Here is a 27,885-nt window from a genome sequence, read left to right on the forward strand (position 1 = left end):
TTCAGAAGATCATAAAGTTAATTGTTAGTCAATAAGCTGGAAATCTATCATCCACCTCCAGACCGAGGTAGATGGGACAACTTCTATTTTCATGGTGTATTACCTGTTTTAATTTCCTTCACATGATTCCATTAGACAGCCTTAAGAGGTGAGGTAAGGCAAGTACGATTCTATTTCATAAACTGAAAAACTGAGACCCAGATAGAGTAAATAATTTGCCCAGGACCTAAATGGCAAGTTCTCCTAAGTGCTTATTTCTTAGTTTGCTCATTTTCTGCTCTTATCCACTGTTCTGGCTTATTTACATATCCCCACTGTTTGCTTCATGTGCTACCATTTTCTGGGGAGCTGGCTTTGCAACATCGGAAGGTTTGACAACACTGTGTTGAAAAAAAATGGACGTCCTCGGGCTGAGTCAGCTTAGATACGTTTTATTATGTGCCCTTAAAAATCAGGTTTCACATAAGTTTCTGAGTTTCTGGCTTTTCATGAAAGATCTGAAGGTCTGGCAACATTGTGCCCATGTGCCCATATAAGCAACATCAGCTTGGGCGGAGAAGAAGCCGGCCCTTCTGTCCAGGGGTGGAGCTTGAGTTCTCCCCAGGTGCTACCACTTCCTAATACATTGTCTGCTCTTCTTTACAACTGATTTACATTACTGCCTGGCCCTAGTAAGCATTTTAGTTTGCAACCCTTGGTTTGAAGAAAAAGAAAAAGATCCACCTATCTTCTAAAGATGAGATGAAACATTTTAATTGAGGAAATAATATGTGATTATTATGTTTGAAGAAAGTCTTTTCTTTTTTGTTGGTTTATTTTTTTTTTTTTCATATTAAGATTTGAGTTTCCCAGGAGAGAGTTGATATTGTTTTGGTTTTATTTCTCATTTTTGACAACAGAGCAATTTGACCCAGAACTCTTAGTGACAGTCCTTTGGGCAGAAAATCTTTGTGGGACCTTTTAATTAGGAATTGACAGGGTGATTAACTTATAATTCACAAAAAATAAATGTGGAAAAGAGAAGTACAGGTCAATTTCTAGCTGTGTTAAACTGTAAGGACAGCACCAGTGGCAAGTGATTGTTCCCTTTTAACAGCTTTTCTAATTTCTCTTAATTGGATCCTTTGTTTTCTAATTGGAGAGACAGAACTATCACATGGCTTTCAGTTACTAGCTGTGGCATGGTGATCCTGTCATATGGCACATGCTAAGTAAAGTCAGACCCGCAACATATAAGATGGAATAAATACCGTCTCCAAGAAGCTCTGTGTGTGAGTAGGAAAGAGGGGCAAGCTCCCGCGTCCTGGGAGGTAAAGCCATGCTGCAGCGGGACATGCTAACTAGCCTGATTTTCCAGGGAGACTGCTTTGGACTCTTCCATTATGTTAAGGTTATGATTTCTTTAAAACATTTGCTCATCATAATATGCAAATGCTTCTAAGAATACAAGATTATCTCTTGCATTCCTAGAAAACGTTAAAAGCTGTACACACACACATATAAGCACACACACGAGAAAATGCCAGTGTCCTCCAAGTACCTTGTTTTCTTCTGCCCACTGGTGAATTTGGAGATTCTCTTTCTAAGAAACAAAGTTTCTCATTTTACAACCTCCATTGGATCTCTTTTGCCTACAGGATAAAATCTAAATATTTTATCACGTCCTGTATCTGACTCCAACTCTATTCTCCAAAATTGCCAGGCATGTGCTTCACATGAGCTTCTTACTTTTCCTTGGAGAGGTTAGGTCTTTCACGACTCTGTTCATGCCATTCCTGCTCCCTAGCGTGTCTTCTACATTTTCCTTTGGTTAATTTTACTCATTGGTCAAGGCTAGATTGAAAGGATTACCTTCCTAGTGAAGCTTCACCTGACTCTCCCAGGCACAATCTGTTTTTTGGTTCTTTGTCAACCACTGAACTTTAACATCTCTGTACTAGCTTCTGCTCATTCACCCATTCAAAAATACTTTCTGATGAATAAAACTGGAAAAAATACTTTTTGAGCATCTCTGTGTAGAGGTGCTAAACCCTGGGGCTACGTGGTCACTAAGAGGGCTGACCGCCTGATCTGGTATTGAACGGTAACTAATCCTTCGGTGACTGTTTCCCTTACTGGACTGTGAAACTGCCTAGTGCAGTAATATTTGCCTTACTTTGTATTCGATCAGCAGAGTCTAGACTTGCGCCTGGATCAAACAAGGTGATTAAGAAATGCTCATTGTCTTTACATGTCTTCTTGATGGAGAATGTTGATCAGTTCTATCAAATCTAACCCCTCAGTGAGGCAACCTAGTATACCTACAACCTTGGCTTTTAAACTTGGAACAGTTGACATGAGCATCATCGTTGTCTCTGAGATGTTATGGCATCTAATGACCTTTCGGCGTAAACTTTTTTACGTCTTTAGCGTGTATAAGTCAGATCCTGTGATGGGCGCTTTGGCTCGGCACCTTGGAATGGTCTTCTTCCAGAGAGGAAACACAGTCTTTGATTAAATGCCCTTAGCAGGCAGGGACAGGACGCAGCTGGGGTTTGAATAAGGCTAAATCCCATCAGATTGGAAATCAAGAGGCTGCTGCTTTTGAAGATCATACATCTGGAAAGCAGCAGAGGCACGGGGCTGTGAGCCCCTGCTCAGAGAAGGTAATGCCACTTCTCTGTGGCTGCTACTGCTTCTTCTCTCTGGCTGTTGCTCCCAGAATTACGTTAAAGATGGACACGGGAAGGGGTAAGATTTTAAACCCGGGGACTACTGAGAAGTAATGAAAGTCTTGGAGAAGACCTAATTAAGAATATGAAATGTCGTGGAAACGAGGAGGACTTGAATGCCAGAAACTCTCGTTTCGTGTCTCCATGTTTTTCTGAAAGGCACAAGCACAACTCTGAATAAAAGAAGAGCTTAAAGCTGCAAGTCTGTTAGCTCATTGCTACCAGCAACTTTAGATCATGGGGTTCTGCCTCATGTGACTTTCCTTGGCTTTGTGGTATTTGTATATGTCCCACTCCATGAAACCACACTTCAGCATTTATTGTGGTCGCTTGTGTTCTTGGCCATCAGCCAACTTACTGGCGCCATTGCCAAAATGAAGACATTCGACAGGGGTAAGGGAAACCTCTCCTTCCTCGGGCAGCTCCGTGGATGCTGGAGCTGCATGCACATCTGGCTGTCTCTCGAGCAGCCGCTCTCCCTCCACCGTATACCCCACGCACGCAGACAGCCCAGGCCTCTGAGCTCCTTATTGCTCTAAGTGTTTGCTCTTGGATCCGTGCTTCACGTGTTTTATTTACAAGCTTTATTTTTCATTTTATGAACAAATCGATAACGAGACTTACTCTTTATCGCACTGGATTAGCTTTATTTATTCCGTTTGAATTTGATTAAAAAGCTGTCAAACATAAGTCTACATTTTTATCAGCAGAATAATTTCACAAAACCGGCTATGAGATGTGTTCAGCTAGAACACAGTTTTCAAAATAAAACAATGTTTGATATATTCTAGACAGTTACCCTTTTGTTTATCCATGACAACTGAAATTAACCATCAAATGGATAAAGCAATCCAAGTCCAGTCAAATAATCCTTAGGGCATATGAAAAAAAAGCCTTTTTAAAAAAAAGTTCTTTCTAGATGGATTTAATGTAATTCACCAATAAAGCATCCTCAGAAGCATAATAAAAATTCTACATAAAATGACATAGCCAGGGAAAAGGAAGATATACAGTTTGATGAAGATTCAAAATGGATGTTAACATTAAAAATGAGCAGTCATGCAATTCCTGTATAATATAAAGATCAAAATTGCAGGGCACTAATTTTGCTTCTAATTTATAAGACAGTGTGTTTATGGGACTGCAAATAGTATATGTAAAAAAAACATATCCAATGGCAAATGTTTTGAACTGCCATTTTTCTTCAGAAAAAATGCCATTCAACATGTATTTGTAAATTTCAGCATCTAGCACCAAGGATAGCTAGACTAGATTTACACTTAACGAAAAGGTTCTTGAAAGAGGAAATACGTCTATTTTGGTTGAGATTCTGATTTCCTTTGTTCTATTTAAAAAGTATTCACTTCTGCCTTCTCCCCTCTTTTGGTTCTACTCGTGTACCCGTGGGCGTATGGGCAGAGGCCTGAGGCAGCCAGGGTAGGGAAGAGGCTCACCTGTGTGGACACATACCCACACTCTCAATCACACTCACACTCACACTCACTCACATGTCTACACATACACAACCACACATCCAATGCCCGGGAGTCGAATTAAGGTTATTTTTGGATATGTGCTGTCCTCCGCACACTATTTTATAGCATGGAGCATGCATAATGTATGCCTAGAAGTGCTGGAAGGCACAACACTGAAGGGGTTAATGTAGAACACATATAGGCAAATATTGTCAACTATTTTATTCAAATGTTTGGAACTTAAACACAAAATCATCATTAAGTTTTCACAAAATGAGGCATCTGTCGCTTGAAAGGAAAAAAATATTTCAGAAATATGTTTACAGAAATGTAAAAATATTAGGCATCGAGACAGATGTGAACATAGTAACTCGTCTTGTCTGTCAGTCTTCCTCCGAGCCAAAGATCTCACTGTACTCGCTCAGCATGAGCTCGGCGATCTGGTTCTGGTACACCATGTGCACCGCCATGTTCCCTGTCTCGTTTTCAGCTCGCAGAAGGGTGGGTCCAAATACAATGCCTAGGCTTTGCGTGGACATGAGGTTCTTGGATGCTTTGGCCACTATCCTATGGCGAGAGAGAGAGAAAAAAAAAAGACCCATTGGAGTTGGAATAAAATTGTGGCTACTTTTGAATTATAAAGTTCTGTGCTCTTGAATCCTTTTTCTTCCTTAAATTTCAACTTAAAGAAGGAGAATAAGGGCAGTGATTGGCTTTGGCAAAACACAGAATGCAACACAAGCAAAAAAAAAAAAAAAATTCAGGTTCCAGAAAAACAACTATACCACAGCATTATTTAATCTTCTACTCTGTGTGCTTTACTGTATGGAAATAGAACCTATGACTTTTGGGGGGAGAATTCTATCCCCATAATACCTGGCCACTGTGGGTGCTTAATAAATGTTTGTGGAATGAATGAATGAATAAATTAGCAAAAATGACAAAAATTACTGTGGAGAGTTAACAAGATTCAACCTGTGAAGTGGTTATAGTCAATGGAGGAAACAGGTGAGACATGCACAGAATATATAAGAAGCCAAACACACAAAAAATAGAACAATAGATACATAATTCATGATGGAAGGACCGAAAAAATAATTAAGTTTTTAGTGATTAGCATGAGTAAAGTATTCCTGACAAATGCTAATTCCAACATGTTTTGTAGAGAGGGTAGGTTCTGGGACATTTAGGTGTATAACGAAATTCTAAGTGTCCCCACCCATTTTACTCAATTTAGCTCACATCTCAATAAAATGCAGAAGCCTGTAGTATTTGCACAGGAAAAGAGTCCCACTGGAATCAAAGAAATATTTGCTTATGTGAGGACTGTGGAGAGCTGGAATACCAATGAAACATTAGGATGTGGTTTTATTACTGGTAACGTCTTGCCTGCTTCAACACGGGACTCTTAAAAAGAAAATAAAGCCCCCTCCTATCAATTGAGACTTTAAAATAAAAAAAAAAATAATGCTTATTCTCACCACTGAAACCTCCTTGGTTTTATATTAAAATTAGGTTTTAGTGATGTTAGGGAAATAGGGAGAGCACATGGAAGGACAGGGTGCTAAGAAATACTGTACTCTGCATTCCTCCAGAACCCCGACCCAAGGGAAATATAAGCTCAGAGAATGAAGTGGGGCAAAAGAACACTTTACTGCAAGGCAGTGGGGCATCCGGTCTCAGAGCCCACTGGGGCACTGGTTGAGCTCTAGCGGACTCTGTGTTTGGTCTGTGTGGGCCTACCTAGTCCCCACTCAGAGGAGGCAGGGGGAAGGAAGACTTGCTCTCTTTCCATCCCTCCACAAACCCAGATCTCTGACATACCATTTCTGTGACCAAGAACTCATGCCTTCTCTCTCCTGAAAGAGACTGAGAAGGAGCCAAAGCCTTCACTTTGTGACTCCGCACAAGATGTCAGCAAGATGTCCTTGACCTGATCAATATCAGTAGTAACCAAGCAAAATCAAGTATTATTCTAAGCAATTTTATGTATGTATGTATGTATGTATGTATGTATGTATGTATGTATGTATGTATGTATTTATTGGCCGCAGTGGCATGCGGGATCTTAGTTCCCTGACCAGGGATCAAACCCGCACCCCTGTTCCGTAGTGGAAGCACGGAGTCCTAACCACTAGACCGCCAGGGAAGTCCCTATTATTTATGTTTTATTTAATTTAATTTTTAAATTGAAATATAGTTGATTTTATTCTAAGCAATTTTTTGGTCTCATTTAATCCTCATAACAATCCCATGAGGTGGTATCTATTATTTAAGCCCTTTTGACAAACGAGAAGACTGAGGCCAAGAGCGGCAAAGTGCCTGATATCACACAGAGCTGAGGCTCAGACCCAGGCAGGTGGGCTGCAGCTCCCGTGGAAACATCATTGCCCTGGGGTGTGTTATGGCTCCTATGCTTAATAACTGGGCTGACTTGTCACTCTGCCATCCTCCACATGGTTATAGGTCCTTCCATAAGAGGGTCTGGAGTTTTATTCCTCCCAGTAGCATTGTGATTGACAGCCTGGTTACAATGGATTTATTGTGGGAAAAATGACTCTTAAACTTGGACTAAATATTCAAGATATTCTGCCTCCCATTTTCACTTTTCTTCTCCTTCAAATGGAAAGCATTTGTACCTGTGAGTAATGTTGGCATGACTACATTTCTGGAAGGGATTCTCACATTTAAAGTATCAGTGAGTTATCAGAGACTTCAAGTTTAGAGTTTCCTTTGGAATGTAAGAAACTGTGCCACTTTGCTACTACATTTACCAAAAGTCTGTAGAATGATCTTAAAACACTCTCCTAACCTGGAGTAGGCACAAATGGAGTGGGGCTTTGCTTCTCTTTAACACACCTATTTACCGTGGCTAAAAGTCTCTCTTGAGCCTCTCCCAGACCTCTTGATTATAAAAATCACTTGTATGATTCATTGTGAAGGAAGACAGTTTTTCTCTTTTGGATTTAAAGTAATACCTTTTTGGGTTACTAACTCATTCATTGACTACGCCACAATAATAATTTAAAAATTTGTTAAACAAATATGGAGAGAGGTAACATAACTGATCAATTAATTATCTATTAGGTAAAAGTTGCTTTAAAAACATTACCCATAGGTAGCAAAGGTCTAAGCTGATAAGAATTATCTAGCAGAGAACAGGGCTCAGAAGGCACAGGGCATGAAGAAGGTAAAATTAAAAGCAAAAGCCTATTCAAGTATGAAGGTGAATGGCTGATATAGGGCCAACAGGGAAGAAGAAGAACATTAGGACCTGGAGTCCAGGGAGACTGAAAGTGGAAAGGGGTGACCTCAAGACAGATTGATGATGGGAGATATAGTTTCCTAGTTAATAATGGCTATAATTTCAGTCGATAGCAGGAACAATGAGATTTGGGGTAGCTGGGAGCCAGAATTGTGTCAAACTCAAGGTGAGGCTAGAAATCAAGGGACGTCCAAGAGCTGATTATTGGAGGGGACAGTCGTGGCTGTCATTATTGGAGATTATGGGGGTAGAAGTTGGAAGAGGTCTAGGGTATCTGGAGGAACTGGGGTGACTGGAGGGGTCTCCAGGGCATACAGGAAAGATATAGCTGGTGGGACTCAAGCTGAGAGAGGAGAAAAAGGAGGCTGAAATGGGACTAGATTATTTTTAATTTTTCCCAGTGTTCTTTATATTTTTCCTGCTCAGCAAAACTCCTGATCTGAGAATCCAGAGCAGGACCAAATCTAGAGGAAACCAAGGCTGAGTTTCAACGGAGTGAAGAGTAGGAGGCTACAGCAGGCTGTCAGAGCCCCCTCAGGGAAAGGATTCTCTCTCTTGGCCAGTGGATCATGGGTGAGGACTCCTGTAATGGATTTCTGCCAATTCATCAGTTTCCTAAATTTCCCATGGACAAGTGTTCACTTTGAGCTCTTCTGCATGTGTAAATGTGGAACATTCATGCCATCTCAACCCGTGTTATTTGTGTCCATTTCTCTGCACACTCTCCATGTGACTTTAATAAAACCAGTTTTAACTAATGGGTGCTTTCAAGTAATCTTGTTACAAGTAGATTTTACCAAATAACATTTAGTCTTGTATTCTTGTTATATTTGCATCACTGCAGGTTAAATTTTCTTAGCAGCTTGGAATTTTTTCCAAGTTGGGAAAATTAAGTTACTTGCAATAACTTTTAGAAAAATCAAATGTAGTTAAGAAAGAATGTTAAGAAAATGTGGATGTGTATTATACAGAATGCATGCTTTCTTGCCTATTATCTGTTACAAAACGTTTGCCTGTGTGTGTGTGTGTGTGTGTGTGTGTGTGTGTGTGTGTGTGTGTATTTCATTGGCAATTTATGTTCTGAATATCAACCAACCAGTAGTTGGTATATTGAGAAATCAATCAATCTTTAGGTTAGAAAAGACGCTGAGGGTGAAGACTATTTTGGGGTCGAAGTCACCAACTACCGAATTATATGATTCATGTAGATAGGCAAAAATAGTCTCACATCAACATTCACATTAGATTAAACCCCTTTATAGTAAAGAGAGGTGATAGATATTTCTAGCAAAGAAGGCTCCCAAACTGGGGATGTCTGGAAAATGTATTCATGATGTTATGGATGTATTCATGCTGTTATAGACTTCACTATTCAAATGTGAACTTACCTCCTCTGTACCTCAACAGACTCTTAAATAGTTAAGTGGTTGATTTAGGACCACATAAGTAGTCAACCACAATGTCAAAATATAGCTAGAATACAATCCTACAAAATTATTCAAATCTCAGTTTTTTACCTCAGATCAATGGGTATCATAATTTCCACTCTCACTGTGGGGACTAGCTGGGCATTGCAAGTGTCATTATTTCTGAAGGCTTCAACTAGTAAAACATATGTAGAGGAGAAATAGAGGCTATTGAAAGAAATAAAAGCCCTGCATGGAAAAAAATGCAATCTAGTATGTAAGATGGAAAACTCTCAGAAACAGTAAGTTGTACTTCCAGTAGCTTAAAATGCAGTTGAGTTGTATTATTGGAGGGGAGGATCTGATTCAGAAACCAAATACATTTTTACTATGGGTTTGGCAGTACTTCCAAGACAGCTTTCACTAAAGTGAGTTCTGCAAAACACCATCTCTGTGACATACTTCACAAAAATAGCAATCTGGAGTAAGAAAAGTTTTGGAGAAAATTATATGCCATTCTTCTTTCTTGGAAATTTACAATGCACAATAGCATAATAAAGGCTCTGACAAGTCCTGCAGAAAACTAACCCTGTTCATCTTTGGGTAACTCTTGTGTTCCTTAACTTACTTGCATGTTGTGGATCCTCTTCCTTGAGAGACAATGAGGAGCATACGTTAAGAAATGTTACTTCTAGTGTGCTTTGCTAAGGATCTACTGAGTCTGAAACATTACGGATCTTACCCTCCTATGCCACCCAGGCTTCAGAACTCCGTAGCAGCTAATTCAAAGAGGTCAGATTGTGGTCATTTCTGGCAAGTTCCACCCCTCTGGTAGGGCTTAGATTTCATCTGGCCTTAAACTCCATGACAGTGTTGTAAATTTTGAGCTACAATTTAACCTGTTTTCAGCAAAGAAATGAAAGAAACTCCCTTTTTAGGACAAAACAAAGGCCAAAAGGCAAAAGACCACGTCTGAATGAGAAAGGTGAGAGCAGAGACATGGTTGAGAGATTACCATACAGTAAATTGATGGATTGTAAGAAGGTGCAAAAACATTTAGATCTTAGATCAATATTTGGAAATTCTTCTACATGTTTGTTTACTCACCATTAGATTACTCCCAAGAAATCCTTATAGCAAAGATACGTGATTTGCAGCAACATGAAGAGCTCAAAGTTTAGTGCCTGTGAATGCTTGACTAATAGGAAAAAGACCCCAAACTGCAACTCTTTTGAAAAAGGCAATTTATGAACACTGCTTAGTTTAAAATAGCCTGACAAAAATAATTATGATTTTATGAATTTGTTCGCAGAATAGCACTTGATACGTGTTCATTTTAAAAGAAACTCTTATACCGCTAAGTAAATTCAAGTTTATAAAATCTTGAAGTGGGTAAGAATTCATTTTTCTGGCAAGAGATCAAAAAGGTGATATACAGTTTACAGCATAAGAAGGAGAAGAAATGCCAGAGCTACTTTTTGTTGGGCCCAAATGGACGGAGCAATGATCCATCAATTTTAGATTATTTTAGAAACAATCTATAATCCAGAGCTATAGATGCTGGACCCCAGACAAAAAAAAATCCTCAGAGCCTTATGCTGGGTTAAGTTTTTCAAAAAGTGAGCTGAATTGCTAACTCAAAGGAATTTCTTAGTTGCTTAAAATCACAGCCAAATGATTCAAAATGAAAGAGAGATTTACTATAAAACTAAAAATTAATGCTGAATTAATAAGACCAAAGCATTTAATAATAGTCCAGCTCCAAACAGATATATGGATGCAAACTTCCTTTTAAGTTTGTGCTTTGCTGTTACCATAGTGACTTGGAAAGGAAGTAGAAAGCCACATAATTGCCTGCAGAACAAGCCTCAGGTTACTGGAGGTGTACTAAAAATATTCCCTTCCCTATCTCTGGATTGCTGTGATTTTCCAACGCACATAACTTTAGGATGGTTTAACTTGAATGGGGAAAGCGCGGTGGTAAACGTACTTTTGCCATCAGGTCACACTTGCAAAATACAGCTCATCCACTGTATGTGAAATGTTAATTGTGACTTTGACCATTTCAGTGAAGAGAGGCTGTTAAAAATAGAATAAATTTTCAATGTGCTCAACTTATGTTTCCTATGTGCTATAACTACTTTGGGGGTGGGGGTGGTCCATGCTAACCATATGCTTGCCTACTCTCAATCTGCACAAACTATACTGCTGTCTACACTGGCCTTTTTATTTTTTTTTAAAGATTGGGGACTTAGCAGGAATTCTACCTTCTCCCTTAAAGTCATTGGATGTATGTTAGAACATTTTTCAAATATTGCAAAAGCAGAAGAGCATTCACAAATGTTTTTGCATTTAATACTAATGTATTTCAAGGTGGTCATTCACTGATGATTCAGTCATTTTTTTATATGCAAATTTATAAATTAATTGATTTAAACTAATTGTAAAGTCTTCAGTTTTATACTTAAATATCATATTATTATTGTTTTCCAAAGTAAGCAAGAAAACTATCCTCCTAAAAGGGAATTACTGCTATATTCTGACATTTTTGCTTTTAAATTATCTTTAAAGCTATGTGTATGTAATTCTTTCAAAGCACATCATGGAAAAGGTACTTTATATGGCAGTCGCACATTCACAGGTAACATGGCCTTATTCTTTGCATTTATTGAGTACCCTCTTTGCATTGATTTCATTGCAAAAGACTGAAACATTTTCAATTATTCACTTGTTTCATATTTATATTGATTGGCCATTACAGGGAGAGTCTAATGTATCTTTAAAGCAATATTCAGAACAATAAGATAGGAGGAGTGATAAAATAAAAAAAGTGACTAGCCCATAGACTTCAAAATGGCTTATTTCTGGTTGGAATATGTATTCTATAAGGTGATAACAACCATGGATAAAATGGGATATCATAGCCAAAGGCCTTACATAGTAGATAATATCAAAAGGAACACTAACAGTAGTTACTATTTGTTGAATATCTTTTATGTGCTAATCACTGTGCTTCAAATATATCACAATTTTCAAAGGTAGACTTAAAAATCAGCTTTAATTTCTTTTGTTATGATTATAAAGTAATACATTCTATTAGAATTTGAAAATTTAGTAAAGTATAGTAAAGAAAAAACCACACCAGCAACTGTAAACAGTAACTCAAGGTACCCATTATTCATTCATAAAAATCTGTTACTCAGTAGACCTGCTATTACTCAACACCTGCTAGGTGCCTGACGCTGTTCTGGATGTTGAGGATGGTGCAGTGAGTAAAACAAAGTCCCTGCCCATGTGCAGCATACAATCTAGTGGGGGAACCAGACAACAAACAATACACTAATCAGTATACGGTGTGATTTCAGGCACTGAGGTACTTCAAGAAAAACTAAGAGAAGTGGTGGTTCTTCCACTGACCCTGGGAGCCTTTTAAAAGTTTCTCATGGCCTAGAATCCATCCCCAGAGATTCTTCTTTACCAAGAATGAGTGGAGCCTGGCTGGCTGTAGATAATACAGCCCCCAGATTATTCCACTGTGTAGAGAGGTGGAAAGTGCACATGTGGCAGACAAGGTGCTCAGAAGTTCTTTCTAAGGAAGGGACGCTGGGGCAGAGACCAGCTTATGTGCACAAACCAAGGGAAGGAAAACGCCAGGCAGGGAAAAGTAGGTAGAAAGCCCCAGTGGTGAAGTTGCGCTGGGTGGTTCTAAGAATAGAGAAGAGGAGAGTGAGGCAGTGAAGGTAGGAGATGCTGTGGGCGGACTCATGGGCCTTGGTAAGGATTTAGGACTTAATTCTAACAGTGATGGGAATTCAACCTTGGGTTTTGAGCAAGAGAATAACACTGCCAGCATTTAGTATAAATGTATAAGTAATTTATTTACATACATATTCAAGAAAATACTTTCTATATAATTTTGTATTCAACGTTTTTCACTTCTATCATGAGCAATTCCCATGTTTTATATAAGTAGTATATATTTTTTACTCATTATCTTATATGGGACAGAATGGGCTGTACCCTATGATTTCTTAGTATAAGTGAAATTGATGTATTAAAAAATCTTTTTGTGCACTCTTCTTTCTCCACATTTTGGAGTATGTCTTTAGGCAGTGGTTTCCAAATAGGGGCAACTACCCACTCCCACTCCCCCTATTAGGCATTGCAATGTCTGGAGACATTTTTGAGTGTCATGACATGACTGGGTCGGGTGGGGGAGTTGAGTTGCCCTGGTACCTAGTGGGTACAGGCAAAGGATGCCGCTAAACATTCTACAATGCACAGGACAGTCCCCCAAACAAAGAATTTATCCAGCCCAAAATGTCAATAGTGCTGCTGTTGAGAAACCCTGCCTCAGGGTAAAATAGTAGAAATGTAACAATTAGATCGATGGTTCTGAAACTTTACCATTCACGAGAATAATTTGGAAACCATATGAAACACAAGTTGCTGAACTTCGCCTTCAGATTTTTGGTTCAGCATCTCTGGGGAAGGGCTTGAGAATATGCATTTGTCACAGGTTCCTAGAGGTGATACAACTGGTCCCGGGACCACACTTTGAGAACTCGCGCTAGATTAAGTTATGGGTTCTCTTTTCTTAAAATATGATAACGTGGGATATGTAACATGACAACCCCTAGTCCTGTTAGCATTATTATCACTTGGTTTTATTCTTTTTAAAATAATTGCTAACTTGATAGGTGAAAAATGATTGTCATTGTTTGAATTTAGGATTCTTTGAAGTTAGGAAATGGGGAAGAAGTTAAAAAAAAAAACAACCATGTGGATTTTTTCTTCTGTGAACAATTGTTCATATCACCTGCCGTTTTCCTATTGAGAGCATATCATTTTATTTGTTTACTTAATCCATTTACTTATTTTGTGTAACAAAACTAACACGTAGTCTTTAACAGTGTGCTAATCAGGAGTATGTAGAATAAAAAGGTAAAATACTCTGGTTTTCTAGTCAAACTCCTTCATGATAACTATAATTAACAGATGGGTGTTCCTTCTGGATGTTTTTCTATCTATCCATCTACCTATCTATATATATATTTTTTCTTTTTAAAAAAGAATGAGATAAAAAATACATAATATGGTACAATTTGCTTTTTCCCCCCTTAACTATATATCATGGGAATCTTTCCAAGTCAGTACATATAAAAATACCTCACCCTTTAAAAAAATGCTGTTACATTTCATAATATGGAAATAATTTATTTAACCATTACCCTGCTGATGGACTTTTAGGTTGCTTCTAATTTTTTGCTATTACAGACGATGCTACAATGAACATCCTTGTACATATAGATTTGTGAGTTTTTTATGTATTAAGATGCATAATACTTCATTACTTTTGTTGTACTTATATTCTCCCAATTCTTTTTTTCCCTAATTTTGTTTATTTAAATCTTGTGTGGTCATATCTAGCACTATTTCTTTTGGAATTTCTATCATTGTTTTTGTTATTATAAAATTCATCCATTTAAATAAATCAGATAAATGTCATTAATATTTTTTCCTAGTTTTAAAAAATGATTTCATTTCATATCCTCTAATTCATCTCAGTATATTTTACTGTTTGAAATGTGATGGTAATCTCAATCTTCCTTTTCTTCAAAAGCTAGCTGATTCCCCCAACCACATTCCTTGAATAAATCGCCATTCTCCATTGATTTGTGATGCTACCTTCCTACAACTCACAGACACACACACCTGGTATTTTTACTCTGTGGATGATTTCTGTGTGTATTCTGAGCTAGCACTTTGCTGTTTAAATCATGATAACTTTAATATACATTAGGAATCTTCCCATTTTTTTCTTTTTCAGATGGGAAGGAAAATTTTCAGATGGACAAAAGGAGCCTGAGAAAGATTGAATAATTTGATCAAAGTCATGTAAAGTGGCAGTAGCACCTAGATGAAGATGCAGATCTTTATTACTCTGGGAGATAGATATTCTTTCCACAAATAACTAAGATTCAAGAATTTTGGGGGCTTCCCTGGTGGCGCAATGGTTGAGAATCCACCTGCCAATGCAGGGGACACGGGTTCGAGCCCTGGTCTGGGAGGATCCCACATGCCGCGGAGCAACTAGGCCCGTGAGCCACAACTACTGAGCCTGCGCGTCTGGAGCCTGTGCTCCGCAACAAGAGAGGCCGCGATAGTGAAAGGCCTGCGCACCGCGATGAAGAGTGGCCCCCACTCGCCGCAACTAGAGAAAGCCCTCACACAGAAACGAAGACCTAACACAGCCATAAATAAATAAATAAATAAATAAAATTTAAAAAAAAAAAAAAGAATTTTGGGTTTGAAATCAAGGGGTTTCTTAATGTCGAGGCCTGAGGCCTGAGGCAGACGTGGAAGAGAAGTGAGTCAGAAAGTCGGCACAAGTCTTGGGTGACATATTTTGATTTTTTAATCACCTAACTCACATCCAAGGATATATTTATAGGGATGAGAAGGGTGTTCAGGTGGAAGAAAAACCAAACTAATACATATTGTCTTTTTCTCCAGATTCACAGTGTTTTAAACTTCTGAGAGCATTCACTTCTCACTGTGAAAAGAAATGCACTATTTGTGGAGATTGGTTGAGAGTTTCAGCTATGGTTTCCCTTAGCTGTTTTCTCTTAAGCTTTAAAATGGTTTTAGCCATTCACATTTGACCATGTCAGCAGTAAAACAAGTCTTAATTTTTATTCCCTGAGCTCTGTTGATCAACCCATAACCATGGATAATATCACCATCCTGGGAAGACATTGCCCTGGATTTAGGGGAGAAAGGCTAGGAAATGTATTACATGTTGGGAGTATTTTTAGAAAAGAAAAAAAAAAAAAAAGACTTTATTATTCTTTACTTGGAATTTGTCCAATAAGGTAGTTAAAACACTAGTATGTGCTGGTAACATTTTATATAGAACATTGGGGGCTGTGCGTGGATCAACACTAATTAGGCCAAGCAGAATAAGGCACCTAATTATGAGACATTAGTGGAAAATATAGAACTTAAATATTTGCCTTGTGGTGTTAGATAAAACTAAAAGGAATACTATCAATATGCAAAGTCAGGATTCATCAACCTCTTTTTTTTTTTTTTAATTTCTTTTCACATAGGTGAAGAGAACAGCTATTCCACTAAGGGCATCTATCAAATCTTCAGCAGTTTTCCAGAAAATTGTTTCCTTATTTAAAAGGTCCCAGAATAGCTGAAAGAGAATCAGTTGTAGTTTGGGTGTCAGCATTCATTCGTCCACACTTAATTTTACTTTCTGAGGAAAAATAAGCTTTAGATGTTTTTCACAGTGACTTGACTCTGAGAGGCTGCACTAATAGAGGCTCCAGGGTGAATGTGTGAAGCAGAGTGAAGGCTCCTCAGTGACCCAGGGCAGGGACTGATGGTGTTTTGGTTTGGAAAAAGGAACAATTAGGGAAGCCATGATGACTGAAAGTAAACAGCCATGATATGGAAGAAAAAGTCTACTTTCCTCTAGTAAATCCAGTTCCTGGAATTGGCCCAGAGACAAATTTCACCTTCATATGACGAATTAGAGTTATGATAATAGACTAGGTTCCTTCAAAAGATTCACAGTTATTATAGAAAATTTAGAAAATGTAGATGAGTCAAAATAGAAACTAAAAATCCCTGATAATTCCATCACTTAGATATTACTATTATTAATATTTGGTATAGATTTTTCCAAATGTATACTCGAAAAATAGGGGGACTATCTATCAAGGTTATTAAATATTCTGCACATAAAAAGAACATGAGTTCCCCATCAGGAGGCATTCAGAGATGTTCCAGATTCCCATATTGATTGGCAAAGTGAATGACATTTAAAGTGTGGTTTGGTTTGGGCTTCCAGATTAATGATGAAAGAATGAACATTCTCGGAAAGTCAAACTTTCGTTAGAGATGAGGTGGGATAATATATAATAACTGAGGTTTCTTCCCCACCCTTCCTTATGCCTCTTTCTTTTCTCCAAGATTCAATCAGCAGCATTTTGTCCTCAGTGGAGGGATGGTACAACAGAAAAGCAGAGAAAGTGCTTTGGATTTTTGTAAGCTAGGGCATTTGACTTGAAAAGGACTGGGCCTCAGTGCCCTGGACTCAGAGTTGCAGCGATGGCTTAACCAATAGATTGGAAGGTAGATGAAGAGCTAGGCTACCCTGCCGCCAGACAAGAGAAAGATTTCTCTGGATTGGTAGAAAGAGAGCTAAGAAGAGAGCTGAGACTTTGGTGAGGTCCCGTGAATGCGGCCCAATCCTGAGTCCTTCTTATCCCCCTTCCCTGGGGATGCAGGCTGTTGGAAGGTTTGAGGATTCTGAGATCAGATAGACCCATATTCCCCTCCTTGGGGAAAACCTAGGGTTATAAAAAAATTCCAGACTTCCTCATGTTCAATGTATTAGGAATAAAGACAAATTACTGCATGGTGTATCTTCGCAAAGGTGGCATAAGATAACTCCACAGTGTCTGTCTGACCAGTGACTGAAACCAAGACCTCGAATTGGAAGTTGGGGATGATGACAGAAAACCAGAAGGAAATGAAGACAAGCCAGGACAGGTGACAAAAGCCAGACACTTTCTACCCTGCTTATCTGGTTTACTACCTTTCTCTAGTAGAATGTAAACATCTTAAGGACCAGGACTTTATCTGTTTTTGTTTAGTGCTGTACTCCTAGACCCAGATTAGTGTTTGGTTCATAGTACTAGGTGCTCAGTAAATACTTATTGAAATACTGTATAAACGGATGCTCTCCCTGCCCCCCACCAAATGCTTAGGCCACACGTAGCCCTCCAGAACTAGAAAGGACCCGGGAAAATGTCTAGAAGTGTCTAGAAGACACTCTGAACTGACTAAATTGAAATCATTTAGAAGAATAGGGCTTACAGGGGAAATTAGTTTCAATTGCGGCACAATATTTACATTTCTGGCACACCTGAGTTTCATACCTACTCCGAGAACATGAAGGTGGAGATGAACAGAGATAATATTTCTCGAGAGCTAGTTAAGGGCCTGTAACTGTGCAGGGTGCCTTTCCTTCCCATGTATTATCTGACAATGAGTCTCTAACATGTACCCAGTTTGAACAAAACGGGTGACAGGAGTTTAGAATAAAATGTAATTTTTATCTGGTTTATACTATGGATGGTTGACGTTAAAGATAATGACACCATTTTTCTTGGCCATCTAAAATCTGACCATCAAATTCTATTTTAGGTAAAATGCTTGATGTATCTGCAGAAATGCAAACCCCTTCAAAATGTTTATAATACTTGGCTTACAGATAGAAACTACTTGTTTTGCTTTTACACACATGAATTTATAATCTGTAGTGTGGTGGAGAAATAAATGTGTGCCAGTTTCTGCATCTGTCCTTGTACAGACGGACATCAGGCTAACTCATGAGTCTATCGTTCAGCACACACCTCTGTAATCACCTGTTATGAGTCAAATCTAGACCTTTTTGTGCCTCTCTCAAGTTTCATATGCTGTTATCCATGCTGAGTTTTCATTCTTGCACATACATTTTATCATAATATTATATGTTAGTCATAAAGTATAATAATAGAGATAAGAGGGATTTTGAATTTAAAACATTGTATAATGTGCTATAATTATTAAATATTAAAAAATTACTTCTATCCCACTAGAACTAAACCATGTGATTTGTGTGCTTTTAGTGAGTAAGGGGTGAGACTATAGGTAACCTAAGATATTTTTAAGTGTATATGAACCAAGCATAAATTAAATGAAGTGACACCAAGGCTGAAATAATGTAAGCAAGCACCAAGTGAAACACAGCAGTGAATTCAAAATAGAGTAGTGTACTGCTACTGACGGTTCCCCTATCCTGACATGCTGACTTAATCTGGCATCAGGAAGGAAGAGAACAGGATAAAGACAGAGAGAAGGATAAATAGAGAAATGAAGATTGTTTGTAGTGTGATCGTGACCAGGCCATTCATATTTCTCCTATAGCCTGGAACCAATCTTATACTTATTGGAAGGTGTGACTTTTAAATGTTCCTTACTTGCAAAAAGACAAATATTCTAGAAGCTCGGTGTTAGCTTGTGGAGGCATCCATCCTGCTTGCTCTTTGCGTGGAGTTTACTGCAGGGGGTTGAAAATTGTAGATGAGCAAATGTGTTACTTATTCTTTACATTTGCAGACTTTAGGGTAAGTTCTACTTGACAGCTCCCCGATTTCTTTAACGCAGCAAATCTTTAATCAGTCTAGATATGTTAAAATGTGATTTTTACAGCGAATTGACCGGAGTTGAGTACTTGAGTTGAAATGTGTATTTTTCACCCTCAAAAGCTGACTTGGAGGGAAAAAAAATCAGATATTCTATGATATACTTTGCCTTAGTGACAAGGTGTTTTGGGGGAAATCATCCAAGCTTGAAATAAAATCTTTATTGAAAGTAATTCTACATTCATGCCAGTCAGATACATTGTAGGATTAGACCGGATATCCCAGGGGAAAACTACAGTATATGCACCAGGCAGAGTTGATTATTTGGACCTCCTGTCAGTTCTTAACTTCCTGACAATGGCTGAAGCATTCACAACTGCTACAACTCCGTTTTCATCTTTATTTTGAGAGAAAGTTAATACACTTTACCTTAACTATGCCAAATGTACTGGAAAATAACCCAGTAATAAGATACACCCCGCCTACCAAGTGATATCTGTGTGTAGAGAGCATTTAGCTGTGCATTTTAAGGAAACAAATACAAGCAGCAAATGACAGAAAGATATTGTGATTATTTTTTCTACTTGAACTTTTAAAATTTTCTGGCAAAGCCTCCTGTGTGCTGTCTTAAAATCAACAATGTATACATAATTATGGAGCCAAATAAATGGCTTTCATTGAAAATTTCCTTCAAATGGCAGGTGGGGGAGGCTTTTCAAATTATTATTGCTAGAGTAATTTGCTTATCAATGTTATTTGGTGTCAAAAAGGAAGACACAGGTATGCCAGGTGACATTTGGCTCCATTTAGAGAATCAACAACAGCCTGGGATATCACTTTTGAAAAAGTCATAAAATTGTTTCTTTGGATATAATTAACACTGTGACTAAAGAAGAGAGAAAAAGGCATAATTTCACATTTAGATTTATAGTCTGATTTGCTGTGAAGACAAAACATCCTTGTAGTTCTAGAGGAAAGGAAAAGACATAAACCCCAATAGATGTTTGATAATAACCATGTTCAATTTAAAAATTCAGAACTTAATTTTGTAACTCTCATCTTTTGGTTATATATTTTAAAATGCTTTGCTTGCACATTACCAAAGAATGAAAGCAAAAGGGTGAGGTGGCCCATGACTCGCAAGTATAAGGAGAGAAATGATGACCTACTATCATGTTATAGAAAATGACAAGATACGCCCCTAGACAACGAAGTCTCAAGGTGAAAAGAATATGTGTTCTGAGAACTATATTTCCTACCTGAGTAATGCATTGGTTAAAAAACTTAAGTTGAAAAAACTTTGTTTTTAAATTCAAAAAGATTATGAATGTCCTTCAATGGGTGAATGGATAAACAAACTATGGGATGTCCACACTGTGGGATAATGGAATATTATTTGGTGATAAAAAGGAATGAGGGGGCTTCCCTGGTGGCGCAGTGGTTAAGAATCCGCCTGCCAATGCAGGGGACACGGGTTCGAGCCCTGGTCCGGGAAGATCCCACATGCCACAGAGCAACTAAGCCTGTGCGCCACAACTACTGAGCCTGCACTCTAGAACCCGTGAGCCACAACTACTAAGCCTGTGTGCCACAACTACTGAAGCCTGCGTGCCTAGAGCCCGTGCTCCGCAACAAGAGAAGCCACCGCAGTGAGAAGCCCACGCACCACAACGAAGAGTAGCCCCTGCTCGCTGCAAAGAGAGAAAGCCTGGGCACACCAGTGAAGACTCAACACAGCCAAAAATAAAATAAATAAAAATTTAAAAAATTAAAAAAAAAAAAAAAAGGAATGAGCTATCAAACCATGAAAAAATGTGGACGAATTTTAAATGTATGTTGCTAAGTGAAAGAGGCCGGTCTGAAAAGCCTGTATGATTTCAAGTATCTGACATTCTGGAAAAGGCAAAACTCTGGAGATAATGAAAGATCAGTGGTTTCCAGGAGTTAGGGGAGAGGGAGGAATGACTGGGCAGAGCACAGAGGATTTTTAGGGCAGTAGATCTATTCTGTATGATACTATAATGGTGGATATATGTCATTATATATTCGTCAAAATCTATATAATATACAGCAAGAGTGAACCTTAATGTAAACTATGGACTTTAGTTAATAATAATGTATTGATGTTGGCTCATCAGTTGCAACAGATGTCCCACACTAATGCAAGATGTTAATAATAGAGGAGATTCTGCATGTGTGTTTGGGGGTGTGTGGGGCTAGATAGCATATGAAAACTCTCTGTACTTTCTGCTCAGTTTTCTGTAAACTTAAATCCGTTCTGAGAAAGTAAAAGCTATTGATTAAAAAAAAGTAAAAAAAAAAAAAAAAAAAGATAACGAAAGCAGATTGCATTAATTCAGGGTCCAGAGGTCCATTTCCCTGTTTGTCTATCCTTACGGGCACACACATTTGAATGGCTTTGCACTGTATGTCAGTCACCGTATCCAAAAGCATATTTAAGTTTGTTTCTATGAGGAAGCCTTTAAGAATCGTATTCTGATCACTTTGTTATTTGCTTTCTTGGCATTTAAACATTCAGATTGTATTACATTATTGTTGACGGTTTATTTTGATCTCTAAGTTATTTCATGCACATATGTTTTATCTCCCTCAATTAGATTGCAAAATCTTTGAGTTTAGGTGATGTGTTACCTTCTACTTTACTCCTATTTTCATTGCAGTAGGAAATTTGGGTATTCTACACCTTCCTGTTATTACAAATTGATTTTGCTTTATAGGTCACTGGCAGGTTAAATTTTTCCTCACCCAGATGTGTTTTGCGCAAGCAGAAAGTGAGCTGAACTGAACAAAAATGAGGTACTCCCTTATACTTTTCTATCTGCAGTCAGAGCAAAGCTGTCCACAGCTACTCCTTTCTTTTTTTTTTTTAATTAATTAATTTATTTTTTGCTGCGTTGTTGTCTTTGTGGCTCTGCGCATGCTTTCTCTAGTTGTGGCGAGTGGGGGCTACTCTTCTCTGCGGTGCGTGGGCTTCTCCTTGCGGTGGCTTCTCTTGTTGTGGAGCACAGGCTCTAGGCGCGCGGGCTTCAGTAGTTGCAGCACGCAGGCTCAGTAGTTGTGGCTCATGGTCTCTAGAGCGCAGGCTCAGTAGTTGTGGCGCACGGGCTTAGCTGCTCCGTGGCATGTGGGATCTTCCCAGACCAGGGCTCGAACCCGTGTCCCCTGCCTTGGCAGGTGGATTCTTAACTACTGTTCCACCAGGGAAACCCACAGCCACTCTTGTTAGCTTCTGTCTCTTAAGTCCAGGAGGGAAGTCAAGATCATCCGTGAAACCCTTGAGTCCTTTTCCATGTCAATCCTCTCCCTTTCTCCTTTCCCATGTCTTCTCGTTTTACTTCTTTTGAAAAAAAATTACAGAGGATGGCTGGAGAATTGAATTTGGAAATACAGCAATCTTATGTAACATTCAGAGGTATTTTTTTTTGGAAAAGAGAATTCAGTAAGTGCAAAATATCATCCTTGGATGCTCCGTTCTCAAAGGTTTTATGAGGTAGTGTGAAATTACTTTAGTTAAGGTGTCAAAAATAGAATGCAGGAGTTACGAGGTTTGTGCTGAGTGGTCTTGCTTCCTCACAGAAATGTCTACATCATCCAAATGAGAAAGAATCCATCTCACTGACCTAGAGAACTGTGTAGACATCCCTGAGGCTTACTGACCCAGCACACCATAGGAACCTGGAGAAGAAGGTGATTCAGTGAGGAAGCTTTAGTCTCGTAAATGCACACAATTTTAATCGATGTAGAAGATCAATGTGTACAAAGAAACAGAAAGCCTGGTTTCCTCCCCTGGCTCCGCTTTTTATTGCATGTAGGACTTCGGGGATTCACTTAGCCTTCCTCAGCCTCAGTCTCCTCTTTTGGAAAATCAGACAGTTGGGCTGGAAGAGTTCTAATTTCCTTGTTGAACAATTTAACACTTAAAAAAAGCTTAAGCTCTTTTCTTCCTCAAATTTGAAATGATTTGTAAGGAAAGTTGACACGCTCGGAAACACATGGAAAGCATAGTCCTCCGCTGCAAAATAAGGAAACCCTAAAATTTAAGGGGTTGTAATAATATCTTAGGTATATGTGTACATGCTTTAAATATAATTGACATATAAAGGGTATGTGTGTATATTTTTACTATAAGACATACATTTATTTATTAAAATAAAGAATGAAACAAAAAGGCAGACACTGGGAATTTTTAAGGAAACAGACACGAGCCTCCTGTTCTCTTGGAAGCATAAGGGTGTGTCTGTAGTCTGCATTTTTGTTTTCATAACACCTATAAAAGAATGGTGGCAATGGACCAACAGACCCGCTCTGGCAGAGATGACACACAGGTTTGCTTTACCTGGCTGATGGTGGCTGTCTGCTCTGTGGGGAAGGACCCTGAAGTTGAAAGAGTGATGTGACCAATCAATAATGTCTACATGGGATTTGGATGGAGAATGGTGGTGTATGTGCCAGGAATGTGCCATTCAGGGCAAAAGTAATTTTGAAAGGAAATCAGATACATCTATAGAAGTATTACAAAGCCTTCCTGGATGAGAAAGAATCTGGAAACTTGAGAGGCAAGCTGTTGGGGGCATTTGAACCAAGTTGCCCTTAAGTGAGTATAGAAAAAAAAAGGGAAAATGGTAGCTGCATAGAGGTGTCGAAGTAGACAAAGAGTGAATTTAGATAGATATGAGTTAAATTTCAAAGATAACTATCTGAAAGAGATTTAAGGAAATATATACAAAAGATATAAATTGGTAGTCCTTTCAAATTAGAACATATATACCTGCTTCATTTTTTAAAAGAAACTACTCAATATTTATAATATGTATTTTAGAAAACCCAGTTCCCAATGGATGTACATTACCCACCCCACCCCTATATTTTATTAACTTATAATCATCAAAAGATCAGACCTTTCTCTGGTTGTATATGAATATATTGAAGAGAAAGTCATAGAAAGGAAAAATACAGTCTCTCTATGGTTAAAAAGATCTACTAATGTCAGTTGTCAAGTGGTCATTTTATTGAATAGTGATAATAGAGGGAAGATGTACAAGGCTGCGGAATAGAAGAGCGTCAATGGAATCTATCCATTTTGTGTTTATACATTTGTACTCTTGCATGGCGCCTCATTGCAATGCCTTATCTAGGAGGATTACTAATATGACAACACTCCTGATTTATAGAAGCCCAGTTAGGTTAAACAGTTTGATTCATTTCAATTGGATTAAAAAAAACTCTTGTTGAAGCTGAATTCTTGCTTTGCAACGAACACAAACTCACACTCATTATTACTTATGGTGCTTTTCTTTATGGATGAAGTGCTTCGCAGCCAAGTAGCAGTAGTCACCAGCTGATGACCATAAGGAAAGGCAAACACTGTCAGTAGAATAACATCCTTAGCCAAGTGTTTATGTTGGATACATATACAATACATAACTGTTCTTAACTAATGATACAAAGTTGGCCTCCCCAAGTTTCTCCTTTTGTATTATTTCTTGCCACCCGTGTGTTAAGCAAGATTTTCTCAGGACCTAAGCCCCACCCTAAAAGTAAGTTCGGCTTCTTTGCAAGCTGGATTTATTCCTTCTAGCTCCCAAGGGAATATCATACATCAAATAACTGTGAGTTAGTTGTACGTACAATTGTGGCGATGGGGCTGCTAATGAAGTTTCCAGAGGTGGTTAATTTATGTACCGAGTATCTTAAGCAACGAAATGACCTGGTTAATTTGGCATTTTTTAATGTTGCCCTTTAAGATCTTTTGTTTATATTTTCTTTCTGAATCTATTGGTTTATTATATTCTCAATGAAAGCTTTTTTTTTTTTTTTTTTTTTTTTTTTTCCTGCAGGCAGGGAAAACATCTAAGTCTTCCTATTAAGAACTTTATTTTCTTTCTTTTCCTTGCTCCAACTTTCCTTGCTTTAAATTTTCTCTAACCTACAATTTGGAATTTTCTCTTCAATTGGCTGAAGTAATGTTTTACTGGCATTCCTCTGACCAGATATTCCCTTGATATGTTCAACACCAAGCTGAAAGATCTGGCAAACCGCTGGGACAGAGGGAATGAGGCATTGGTACATTAGGAGTGAGGTGAAGCCAGCTAGAGCAGACAGAAGCTGGTGCAGCCCAGAGCACGGCTCTAGGGGCAGAGGGAAGCTACAAGAAACAGTCAGTACCGAGATCACAAAAAGCTAAGCAACACAAGTTGGCAAAGTAGGTTTTAAAAGGCTATAGCCAGGGGATGAGCCATATTTGCAGGAACGACATGGCGACGTCAGCCTAAGACAGATAGACGTGGTCAGCAGGAAGATCGCTACTCATGACCAAAGTATCAGGCCCTTCAGTCGAAGTCTCTGCCCCTATTTTTCTAAACCTCAAGCGCTGTCTGGCAAGCCATCCTCTCTCTGATAAAGGAGCTAATGTTTGTTCAATCCTTGCCTTGTGCCACTCAAATGCATCATCTTATTTTTTCCCGACAACAGCTTTATGAGATAGGTACTATTATTATCCCCATATTAAAGATGAAAAACTCGAGGCTCATGGAGGTTGTCCTGTGTCACACAGAAACGGTTGTGCCAAGATTTAAAGCCAGGTCCTCTGAGTGCAGAATATGAACTCTTCTTACATTGCTATCCCTCTGTCCTTCTCATACCTCACTGGTTCCTCTGTTTGCTATTCTTTCCCCCAAGTCCTGGGTCTCTTTAATTCCCAATCAGATAGCCCTCATCTCTGTACCCAGAGCTTCGAGCCAGCCTTTCCCCCTCCTTCCCCCAGTCTCAGCTCACTTAACCCCAGCCCGGGTAAGAGCCCCAGGCCCCTTGCTTTCCTGGCAGGAGAATAAAGACAGCTGGCAGTGAGAAAAGCCTGTGAAGGAGAATATGAGCGCGGTCGTGGTTATGGCTTTGCTGTCTGAGAACTCCCTCTGTCAGGGAACTGCTTTGGCTTCCCACACTTGCTACATGGACAGATGTTTTCAATTATTATCACTGACAAGCCTCCGGGCCAGGTTCCTTCTGATTGGCTGTTACAGGACTCAGAGGGGACTAAAGGAAACTGAGGCTAGGACACAAAACACCTCAGTCATCACTTTAATCATGTTTCTCCAAAGCAACTGGTTGAGTTGGACAGTTCACCCAGAATTGGAATCCTTTTGTAAACACAGACTCAATTTCCTTTTAAACCTTTCTTTCATTCTGGTTTCAATTTTTCTGTCCGTAGTTTTTCTGACATTGTAAGAGAGTGAGACATTTGTCATTTCTTTACCAATTCTTTCCTTTTGTTGTTCATCTAGAGTTTTGGGTACATACCAGAGTATAGTGGGAGTTGTGACTTAGTGAAATTTAACTTGATACTAGACTTGGCATTGCATTGTCATCTGCAAAAATGACCTAGGTCTGATCTGGAAGCACGAATATCATCCAATGTTTCCACCTATAGTGACCTGGGGAATGTTCCACCCTAAGTCCAAAGCCACTTCTCACTTAAGTTTTGCATCAACTATAGGAGCCGTTTGACATATCTGTCTTGCATTACTAGGACTGTTGTCTAACTTTCTAGCTAATAATTGTATCAGCCATAATTACCCTGATTTCTTTTCCTTACCATCTCTGGTGTGTCCTAAGGAAATCCAATGACGAATTGATCCCAAGGGAAATCTGAGGGAAGCCTTGGCATGGTTGAAAATAGAAAAGAATGTAGACATGGCTCTCAGAAGCCACCCTGACAACCCTCTCTTCTATGTTCCTTCTTCTTCAATGGGATTAGTTATATTTGATACCACTCAGCCTCTAACTTCTCATTATTTATTCCTTCCTTCCTATTTCTATAATTAGAAGGGAAAATTAGACTGTCAGGTGGATTAAAGCTTTCTAAATTCATTTTTATTTCCCATTCTGTCATTTATCTGGTTAGAAAAAAATGTATTCAAGATGCTCCAGTGTTTCTGCATATTAGTTTTCATGTTCTTTTGATGTCCTGAAGTTAGGTTTGTGTGTGGTCCATCTTGCTCAAGTCTCCAAACTGCCTTGTCTCTGCTGCCATTTTAAAACAATAGCAGCAGACACGCAAGTCACCAAACGTATTTGGTAAAACAGACAAAATCCACAGACTTAATCCTGAAAGCTGGAGTCTCCATTTTAATTTCTGAAAAATGTCTCCTTGACTTTCAAACCACACTCTTTATTTTAAGCCCAAAGGTAAAATATTATAGGATGTTAATTCATCCTTTTCAAAAAAGGCACATGAGGGTTAAAACATATGCTTTCTTCTTCACTCAGAAAAAAATTCACTCCAACCTTTTGGGGAGGGGGAATCACATGTAGCTCTAAAACAGCTGAAGCTAAAAACATCAAAGTTGGCATGACTTCAGTTATCACTGAATCAGGAAGATCAAGCCAAGTTTTTGAAGAAAATGGTTGAGCATTTTAAAACTAAAAGAAGTTAAAATGCTCTTTCTGAGCATGCTCATTGGGAGGTTTTAAAATATTTTCTTTAGGTTGGCTTTATTTTGCTCATCGCTTTGGAGACATTTCAACAAAAACTATCTAATTTGTCTTTATTAATATTGTTCACTAATGCCCTAGCCAAGGCCCAAGTGTCTGTCACCTGCTAAGGTGATGTTTTCACCATGGTTGCCCAGGAACCACGTCTACTCAGCAAAGGTGAATCATCTTGGTCTTTCACATTTTTGTCTTCGTTGGGTTCAGGTATTTGTGGTGGGACAAACACGGGGGAGGGCTGAGGGATAGAGTGTTGAAGCAGTTCCACAACAATACAGTACATTGAATATAGCTGCTAGATCCTTGCTTGTTTTA

At 38.7% G+C, this 27,885-nt stretch overlaps 1 protein-coding gene across 2 annotated transcripts in view; it reads right to left on the reverse strand.

The window, feature by feature from the left end:
* Window positions 1–2,590: 2,590 nt before the first annotated feature.
* Window positions 2,591–27,885, reverse strand: part of ARHGAP15 (Rho GTPase activating protein 15) — a 617,448-nt gene continuing 592,153 nt past the window's right edge. For both annotated transcript variants that reach the window (XM_082395825.1, XM_082395826.1), the window contains one exon: window positions 2,591–4,753. In XM_082395825.1, coding sequence (XP_082251951.1) covers window positions 4,570–4,753 — 184 coding nt within the window. In that variant the 3' untranslated portion in view covers window positions 2,591–4,569. The remainder of the gene's footprint in view (window positions 4,754–27,885) is intronic.

Source organism: Balaenoptera borealis (genome assembly GCF_965194805.1).
Source record: "Balaenoptera borealis genome assembly, chromosome: 6".
NCBI classification, from domain to species: domain Eukaryota; kingdom Metazoa; phylum Chordata; class Mammalia; order Artiodactyla; family Balaenopteridae; genus Balaenoptera; species Balaenoptera borealis.